Source organism: Aegilops tauschii, chromosome 6 (assembly GCF_002575655.3).
Source record: "Aegilops tauschii subsp. strangulata cultivar AL8/78 chromosome 6, Aet v6.0, whole genome shotgun sequence".
In the NCBI taxonomy this organism is placed as follows: Eukaryota; Viridiplantae; Streptophyta; class Magnoliopsida; order Poales; family Poaceae; genus Aegilops; species Aegilops tauschii.
Genome location: NC_053040.3, coordinates 338,754,482 through 338,764,008, shown reverse-complemented (window position 1 = coordinate 338,764,008; position 9,527 = coordinate 338,754,482). Strand labels below are relative to the sequence as shown.

Below are 9,527 nucleotides of genomic sequence, written 5' to 3'. Positions count from 1 at the left end.
CTGAATCAACTTCAACGGCCTCTTCGAACCTTGCTCTGATACCACTTGTTAGAATAAATCCGAGGCCACCGTCGATCATCCGAGGACCAAGCAATCATCACACGAGCACGACATCGAGATTTGTTAACGAGGTTCACCGATATGGTTACATCCTCGGGGCCTGACTATGGGCGCTCCTCCCCATGATACCGCTACAATACCGCACCCGGTCGCCCTGGACACCGGCACATGCCGCCGGCTTCCCCTGCGTTCCGGTGCTATTATGTTGGCATAGGTTACATCGTGTGTCTACCCTCGCTATATAAGAGAGGCCTAGGATACAAGGGTCCTATTAGGACACGACTCCATATCCTATGTAAACACAATACTACTCAAAGTCCAATTGTAACCTACCTTGTACACAATATTCGACACAACTCTAACAATGGCAATTGCTATACCCCGTCTACATCATCTTATTATGCTTGCTCTAAATGGCGCGAGGGATGCTTCCTATGCAGCCTACATGACGAAAACTATGAAGAGGAGGCATGCGAGGTGTTTCACTCCATACGGTCCAAGTCATAATTCGGCGTATGGTTTTGAATTTTACACCACACCTTGCCCTCTTTGTTGCATCAACAACATGGCTCGCAATTCCATCCATAAAGAAAAGTCATGGGTGATGCGTTGGTTGATGTGATTGCAATGACGTTTGCTTTCTATCTTAATATTGATGTTGTACTAGTTTTTGGTGGGTATTGCATCTTTGTATTCGTATGCTGCAACACTGATACAGCTTGTTGCCTGTTTTAGTGCTTCACATCATGTACTGCGGGTTGCACCCGATCGGACAATGAGGGAGGTTTGCCATGGGGTGGTGGAGGGTGTCCGATTATGTGACACAAGATTCGTCGCCCCACACCTAGCTAGTGTGGTGCTTCATTTGCAACATGTTCATTGCACACCCTCACATATCTTCAGTTTGATCTCTCTACGCCATTTACACTCAAACAGACAACCGGTACCCAAGCACACGCCCAAGTACAAACAGCTGCAGAAATTCAACTTCTGACCAAACTGTTATCAGAGGGGAAAACGACTCCCTTATTCACGTATTTGGGGCAAAAACTCAGGAGAAAAGCATATAAAGGCGCGGAGATTTTCTCCGCAGCCTCAAAAAGCACGAGCACCCCCAAACGTCCCGAGGAATGAGGACGCCCAGGGAGCGCAAAACCCAGTAATTAAGCCCGAAACAGCATCATCTAGTAGTATTACAGTCATGTAGTCCAGCATATTAACTCCGATCCAGCGCATAACACAGACGTGCCGCCGGTGACACTTAAATTTCACCAGTGTGAATTGGCGGCCGAAGTCCGGGATCTCTTGCCGCCGGCCAGCTCCGCGTACATCTGCGGCACCCAATGCTCCTGCCTCGTCCACCCCGCTGGGTAGCCGGCGTCGTGCAGCGCGAAGTTCGGAGTTCCTACTCCCTGCTCAACCGGGCATCACCGAAAGCCAAGTTAGTGACTGGTTCTAGTAGATGATCCAAAGATGTAAATTTTGCTTGTGCCCAAAATGGTGGATCTAGGTGGGCCTCTGAGGCTGTTGTCGCTACTACAACACCCTGGACCAGTGTGTGCAAGCTGCGAACATGAGCGTAGTACGTATAACCACAAACCATCCCCATGATGGAATGGTTGTACTGGGTGCAGTGATGTGGATGCAGACGTGACCGGAACATTGCAGCGTTTCTAGCTTTCTTGATCCGGAACGTGCCAAAAAATTATAAACATCCATTCATCTGCACCAATGTTCAGTGGCACCAACCTGGTACGATCCGCCTGAAGAGAAGCCGGCGGAAGCAGCGGCGGCGGCGGCCGCCGCGGTGGCGTCGTCGACCAGAAAGTCCTCCACGTGCCACCCTGGTAATGTCTTGGTGAGGTACTCGGAGATGCTGCTGCCGCTGCTGGCGCCGTGCGCGTCGTCGTCGCCGCTGCAGCAGTGGCTGCTCGTGTTCTCCTCCTCCGACGGCGGGGGCGCGGGGGAGGCGGCCGGCTCCGAGGAGACCCGCACGCCGGTGAGCAGGAAGCGGGCGTGGCGCATGCTGAGCTCGCTCGCCGTGTGCACCGACACGTCGCACTCCCGGCACAGGATCGCCCTGTCCTCCTTGCAGAACAAGAAGCCCCTCTTCTCCTACAGCCCAGCACACGAAGCAAGTTAAGCTCCCGTCCGCCACTTTTCACGGCAATCGGCACTCACACAGAAGCCAGAACCCAGAAGATCGAGTTACATCTATCCGATCCTGACCTGGCAGATGTCGCAGAGCGGCGGCGGCATCTGCGACGGCGACGCGGAGGACGGCGACGGGTTGAGCAGCGAGAAGCGGCGGTGCTTGCCGGCGAGCTTGTTGGCGCGGTGCACGCGGCGGTCGCAGGCGTCGCAGAGCGCGGCCTCGTCGGCGCAGCAGAAGACGGAGGCCGCGTCGGCCGCGCACACGTCGCACTGCACCTTCATGGTCGATGCCTCTCGATCGATCTCCCCCTTCCTTGCTCGCGCGCGTCGCCCGAGATGCGGGTCAATGGTCTGGGCTGGCGATGGATCGCCCGCAGTACGTGTTGCAACTGTACACGGCTACTAGATGGAGGGATGGATGGTGCGTGGAAGATAAACGTGAGGGGCCGTGCGTTTATATACCACCGCCGGGAGGCGATCCGGGCGCTAAGCATGGGCGATTAAGTCAGACGAGGCCGGTCAAGTGTGCGTGCGTACTTTGCCGACCTGACGCGCCTGGTGGTAGGCGCTGGGTCTCGCTCGCGTGAGTCGCGCCATTTTTGTCAATTGTTCTCCCTCCCTGATCTGATCTATCTTTCTATCGTATCCCTGTGGCTGCCATGCATTTTGCCGTTCGCGTACATGTGCTAGGTTCGGCTGTGGCTTTGTAGTACGGACCTGTAAAAGCGTTGCTTTGATTGGAAAGAACTCCATCGTCGTGCTGTGGTTGAATGGGGCATGCCACTCCTGTTTCTGTGGTTGTTCGGGTGTTGACTAATTAAAGGAAAAAGGTTACTGGGGACTTATGGCGTTGTGGGATTTTTCCGCGTCTATAGCGTAGTCGCCTTGACTGACCCCACGGCCGGCTGCAAGATATAGCCAACATAAGTGGCATGAAAGTGAACTGAGCCTAGCTTACATGGTTGAGTTTTGTGTTGTGGAACCAGCCCACCATGGTGACACTGATGCTTTTATTATTTCTGAATTTATTTTAGACTTTCCAATAATGTTAGGGCATCTCCAACACTGATCCTCGAGTCACCCGCGTGCGTGCGGATTGTACGATCCGGACATGTTATGCCATCCAATGTGGGCCTACATCCGTCTATCGAGCGGTCCGGACGCACTTTTTTCCGCAAATGGAGACAAAGTTGGGGGGCCTTTGCTGGAGTCCGGACACCAGTCACGTAGGACTCCATCACCCCGACCCCCGAAATCCCCCCTCCTAGACCCATTTTCTTTCAATCCGCCCCTTCTCCTCCTTGATTTGCATCCGCATTCTATTTCTTCGCCACGCACGCTGTACCTCTCCGGCCGCCACGCAGACATTGCTGGACCTCCACAGCCAGCATCGACGCGCCCGCTCGCCTTTTACGACCGCGTTGTCCACCCAGGACCCATCCTAGGCAGGTACACTCCCCTCCAGTTGAATTTGTCCATGGCGGTCACCACACCTAGTAGGTTTCGGTTAAATGCCATTGAACTTATTTTCGAAAGCCATGTCATTTTTTTAGAGTACGAAGGATGTCGAGGTACTCAACCATGGAGGATGAGTTGTTGTGTGATGCTTGGTTGGTCGTACCCACGGATTTTGTAGGCAGGAGCAGACGGGGGTTGTTCTGGCAACGCGTGCATGATTCGTTTCACGCGCGAAAGCACATTGCGCCCTACGTCATGCACGTCATCCATGATCTCAATGTGAGGTCGTTATCGTATCGATGGCAATAATCCTAGATGTACGGGCCTGTACAGGCATTTACGGATCCTTCCATTAAATCTCTTCGGCCCCCCTGATTTCAACCCGGGGTGGCCCTGCCTCACTCTCCTTCTATCCAATTCTGTTAAGCCAACTCATCCCGTAATTAATCTTTGCATGTAATTACTCGTACGTGTAGCATTGCTATATCGATGGTACGCCATCCTGACCAGCGTCACCAAGTTTTGTGGTGCGGTTGATATGCTGGAGGCAAGGTGGCCTTTGCACGCGTCAGCCCAAGAGATTGTAAGTTTTGCTTCTTCTTGCTCAACTTGTTAATTGATTCACTCATTCATTCAATGTTGCTCTACACATTGTGTAGCTCTATTTGCATGCTATGTGTGGATGATTTGTACTATTTTTTATCCGAACTTTGATGAAATCCGTCGTGTTTACATGAATTTCATCCGCTTAGTTCAAACAGTGGTTGAAATGTATGCGGGTAGCGTTGAATGTCCGTCTTTTCCAATCCGTGTCCGTGGACTGGCCCCCCTTGTTCGTGAACGGTTGCCGGAGCAAATTTGCGGGTCAGCGTTGGAGATGCCCTGAAAGGAGATATTCATGTCGACTACGGAGACGCATGTGATAACTTCGTCAATGTTAAAATGATGGTCTGGCTTAAGTCTCTCGAGAAGTGCTCATAGGGAGAGGTGAGCGTTGTTTTTTTTTAAACAAGGCAAAAGACTTGCCATTTTCATTTAATAAGGAGAGGTTTGAGAACAGACATCGCCAAGCGGCGGAAAAGCAAAACAATTACTCTCGCGACATTACATTACGCAAATGCTTAGCACCTGCATTGGCCCAAATCAAAACTTCCTCTTTGATGCCTCGCATGACAATCGCCACCGGCGCCGCTTTGCTCTTGAAGACACGAGCATTCCTTTCATTCCATATCTGCCATCCCACAAGAAGTAACAGGGAAGATAGGGCCTTCGTCGGGAGTGTATTATCAGAGAGAACCGCATCCCACCAAGATTTCACCGAATCGAACAGGAGCCACGGAGCCGTGGGGATAGCAAGCCCAAGCCATGAGAAGACCGTATTCCAAATCCGAACAGAGAAACGACACTTGAAGATCAGGTGTGCTGCAGATTCTTGCACCTGACTGCAGAGTGGGCATTTGTCACAATTTGGCCATCCTCTCCTCTGAAGCCTATCAGCCGTCCAAACTCTGTTGTGGATAATGAGCCACGCGAAAAATTTGTATTTGGGGGGAGCCCACGCCTTCCAAACCGCAGTAGCCGAACTTGAGAGCGGGAGGTCATGAAACTGCGCCAAATAAGCAGACTTTGCAGAGTACTGCCCATCATTGGTTGACTTCCACAATATGGAGTCCTGGTCACCCGGCTGAATGGCCACAGTCGCTAGCTTCTCCCAAAGGGCCAAGAATTGTTGAAGGTGTTCTAGAGTGAGGCCAGCGTCAATGTTGATTTGTGCTATCCAGTGCCCATCCCTTAAGGCCGTGGCGACCGTAACACCTTTCTTGCGTGAAATATCGAAAATCTTTGGCGCAATATCTTTGGGCCTAACGCCCTGAAGCCAAGAAGATTCCTAGAAGGAAGCCTTCTGTCCATCGCCGATCCTGACCTCAGTCAAGACCGCGAAAAGGTCGCGGTCGGAAGTCGTGCAAGGCGTCCCCAATCCACACCACGCACGAGGTGGGTCATTCCACTCAAGCCATAGCCACCTCAGCCGGAGGGCGGCAGCAAACTTGCGAAGGTGCAAAATGCCAAGGCCCCCATACTCCTTTGGCTTGCAGACATGCTCCCAATTAATCTTGCACTTGCCGCCACTAACCGTGTCAGATCCTGCCCAGAGGTAGGCACGCCGCAACTTGTCAATCGCTTTTAGAACCTCCACCGGGATGTCGAGCGGCGTGATGTGATAAATGGCCACCGCCGTAAGGACTGCCTTCACCAAGGTCATACGACCCGCAATAGCAACGTGCCTTCCTCTCCAAGGTGCCAATTTGCCCGCAGCCTTGTCTTCCAAAGGTTGGAGATGCACCTCTTTAATCTTTTGACCGCGAGGGGGAGCCCAAGATAGCGGATCGGGAAGGCGGCGCGGCAAGCCGGGAAAGACTGGAGAACATCATCTAGGTCCACATTGGCACATCTGATGGGTACCACAGAACTTTTGGTGCAGTTTGTGGGGAGGCCAGTAGATTCACCAAAGGAGGAAAGTATATTGGTAAGGTATTGGACATCCTCCTTAATGGGGGCACAGAAAATGGCAGCGTCGTCAGCATAGAGCTAGGCACGAATTCTCCCCGGTTGTCTCTCGGGCAAGGGATGTAGCTTTCCTTGGGTTGTGGCTTTGCTGAGAATATGATGTAGGGGGTCTATGGCAAGCACGAAGAGGAGCGGTGAAAACGGATCCCCCTGCCTGAGACCCTGACCGTGCTTGATTGGGTCACCAGCAATACCATTTAGCAACACTCTAGAGGATGCGGAGGAAAGAAGTGCCGAGACCCAGTCACGAAAGCGGGTAGGGAAGCCATGATGATTTAGCACCTCCAGCAAGTAGTCCCATCTAACCGAGTCGAAAGCCTTCTTGATGTCTAATTTGAATAGAAGCATAGGTTTCTTTGAGCGGTGAAATTTTCTGGACAGATTCCGAACATACATAAAGTTGTCATGGATGCTTCTTTTTTTTATGAAGGCACCTTGCGCAGTGGAGACAATGGCATTCATATGAGGGGCCAGTCTAGTGGCCAGAATTTTGGCAATGAGCTTGGCCACGGCGTGAATCAGGCTAATTGGTCTGAAGTCAGAGATGTCCTCGGCACCATCCTTCTTGGGAATGAGGGCGATATTCGCTGAATTGAGCCAGTGCAGATTTCCGGCATTTAGGTTGGAGAAGCTGCTGATCACTAGCATGATATCATCCTTAATAATATTCCAGCAACTCTTGAAGAATTTTCCGGTGAATCCGTCCGGGCCTGGCGCTTTGTTAGGAGGAAGAGAAAAGACAGCAGCTCTGACTTCCTCTTCCGAAATGGGATCACCAAGCGCGGTAAGGTCAATGCCAGTGGGTGGGATGGATGCCCAGTTAATGGTCTTGGAGCGTGGAACGCCCTTTTTCAAAATCGCATTGAAGTGAGAGTGAACGATAGATTTCTTGTGATCATGATCTGTCACCCAACCTTGGCCATGCTTTAGGCGGTGAATAAGGTTTTTCCTCCTCCGGCCATTGACTCTAAGGTGAAAATAGTGGGTATTCGCGTCTCCCTCTTTTATGTTGGTGATCCTCGAGGTCTGCCTTTTCCGCGCACGTTCCATCACCTCAAGGCCCACTACTTTTTTCTTGAGTCGCTTCCGAAGATCCAACTCCGCTGGACTAAGAGCTCGAAGGTCCTGGGCCTCATCAAGTCTTAGGATGACCTCCAGAGCCATATGTAGCTGGACTTTGGCATTAGAGAAAAGGCTTTTGCTCCAGGAGCGAAGCTTCTGACTTGTCTTCTTTAGCTTGTGGAACAGTCTTTGGTATGGCTCATTGTGTGCGGACGTCTCATTCCAAGCCTCCTGGACGACCTGCTGAAAGCCTGGCATGTTGGTCCAAAAATTTTCAAATCTGAAAGTCCGCGGCCGCCGAGGCCCATCTTCATTGGCGAGGAGTAGAGGGCAGTGATCCGAAAGTGAGGATGACAGGGCGTGAAGGATGTGTTTATCGAAAGTGATATCCCATTCCTCATTACAGAAGAACCCATCTAGTTTGGACATTGTCGGGTTGCTTTGCTCATTACTCCAGGTGTATTTTCTATTCTGGATGTGGATTTCCTTGAGCTCGCAGAAGTTGAGGGTGTTGCGGAATCGTACAATTCGGCCACGGTTAGCATTTGGACGATTCTTATCTCTAGCCCTGTAGATTTGGTTAAAATCGCCGGTGACGAGCCACCTCACATTATGTGCTGGCTTTTGGTCCTTCATTTCCTGGAAGAATGCCTCTTTTAGGTTGTTTCTAGTTGGGCCGTAGACGGAGGTTAGCTTGAAAGAAATATTGGAGCTGATGATAGTGACAGTGGCCGAGAGGGTGTAGTCGCCATACTGGACACTTTCAACGCGGACATGATCTTCATTCCAGAGAAGTAGGATTCCACCCCGCGTTCCAACAGCAGGGCGCTGAGCAAAACCTTTCAGTCTATATCCGCCAAGAAAAGCAGCAGTGTAGGCATCCACATCTTCAAGCTTTGATTCCTGGAGGCAAGCCAAGTGACATGTTAAAGCTGCAGGTGAGCGTTGTACTGTACTCTGATGCACCTCAGCGGTGCCATGGCTAGATAGCTGGTCAACCGAATACACCAATTCATTTCCTAACAAGATCTAAACTTATGAGTTAGGTGTGCCATCATAATCTTCCCTTTCTAACCCTTCGACTGCAGATTGTGGCGAGGAACTAATTTGTACATTTTGATGTCGTTCTAATTTCTATCCTTGCCGAATATTCCAGTGAGCCTCCGAGTCTGAGGAAACTCGTGCCGGATTTGGAGACGTGATGGGCATGAAATGGGCAAGTGATGGACGGAGGGCAGAGGCATGGCAGCATGGGCGCCATCGGCTCCGACAATAAAGACAGGCTCCAACTTGATGCATCCCTCTTCGCCTCTCTCTTCAACTTGGATCCTTCCTTCCTGAGGCGCCGGCCATTAACCACCGTCCTGAACGTTACCCAATCACTCACTCGCCCCTCTAGCATCCAAAACCAGCGATCGACCAGGATCCGTCGGTACCGCGTCACCCACGCGCGCTAAACTGCAAAAGTAGCGTGGCCAAATCGGGACATCTGCGCTGCCATGCTAGCTAGACGACACACGACCGCTTTTCTCTCGGCTACCACTAGTGGTTATCTCCGGTCCATATGCACATGTTGGAGAGAACGTGCGCTGGCTAACATGCAGCCACTGTAGGTGGCGGTGCCATGCTCTGGAATCTAGATGCTGGGGCTGGGATGATAAAAAGCCTGTCATCTATACGGCCGGTCTGTAGAGCTGAGAACAAATTGCGTTCTTGAGACAATTGGACATTTTGCATGAAGATGGAAATCTTCTGCCGTTTATGTGTTTGTGCCCTAGCTATAGACATGTAGTACTCCTTAAGCCATGAGAGTAGTACATAATAAAATCAAAACCATGGAGGGCAGAGAGCTAGTAGGGCGGCATCTTTAATCCTTGACCAACTTGTTGGAATGAGATCAAGACGCTGATTCAAAGCGTGTGGCTGTCGATCCGCGCTGTTGTTGCCAATAATGCAAGTCTAGTGGAGGTCGCGTGCAGGGGCAGCGGGGATCCACACCGGATCGCGGCCGGTGATTTGCGTGCGTAGCAGCGACCCCGGAAAGGCGAAAAACTGCACCAAAAAGGTCATTTTTGGCCGCATTAGCGTCGCTTTTGCCCGCCCCGCTGGCAGTGGCAGCATGGGCGCGCGGGTTCGAGGTCATCACCGCCGCATGGCGGGCCTCGCCTCAACCACATGCGCTGTGCCCAGCTGCCACGACGGGACAGCAACGAGCACTTCAAATG

The 9,527-nt window shown here is 51.8% G+C and overlaps 1 protein-coding gene across 1 annotated transcript; it reads right to left on the bottom strand.

Moving 5' to 3' along the window:
* Positions 1-1,111: 1,111 nt before the first annotated feature.
* On the bottom strand, positions 1,112-2,655 carry LOC109785394 (B-box zinc finger protein 21). Its single transcript, XM_020343996.4, has 3 exons — positions 2,290-2,655; positions 1,810-2,175; positions 1,112-1,472 (listed from the first exon to the last, which is right to left on the bottom strand). Exons 1-3 carry the CDS (start codon positions 2,494-2,496, stop codon positions 1,329-1,331), a joined length of 717 nt encoding a protein of 238 aa, XP_020199585.1. The 5' UTR covers positions 2,497-2,655; the 3' UTR covers positions 1,112-1,328.
* Positions 2,656-9,527: the final 6,872 nt, after the last annotated feature.

What these genes read in the sequence shown, in the direction of transcription:
- LOC109785394 (XM_020343996.4), bottom strand. Translation starts at nt 2,496, where the DNA reads ATGAAGGTGCAGTGCGACGTGTGCGCGGCCGACGCGGCCTCCGTCTTC. An exon ending in CGCTCTGCGACATCTGCCAG is followed by an intron (nt 2,176 to 2,289) that starts GTCAGGATCGGA and finishes GCTGGGCTGTAG; the next exon opens with GAGAAGAGGGGCTTCTTGTT. An exon ending in CTTCAGGCGGATCGTACCAG is followed by an intron (nt 1,473 to 1,809) that starts GTTGGTGCCACT and finishes CCGGTTGAGCAG; the next exon opens with GGAGTAGGAACTCCGAACTT.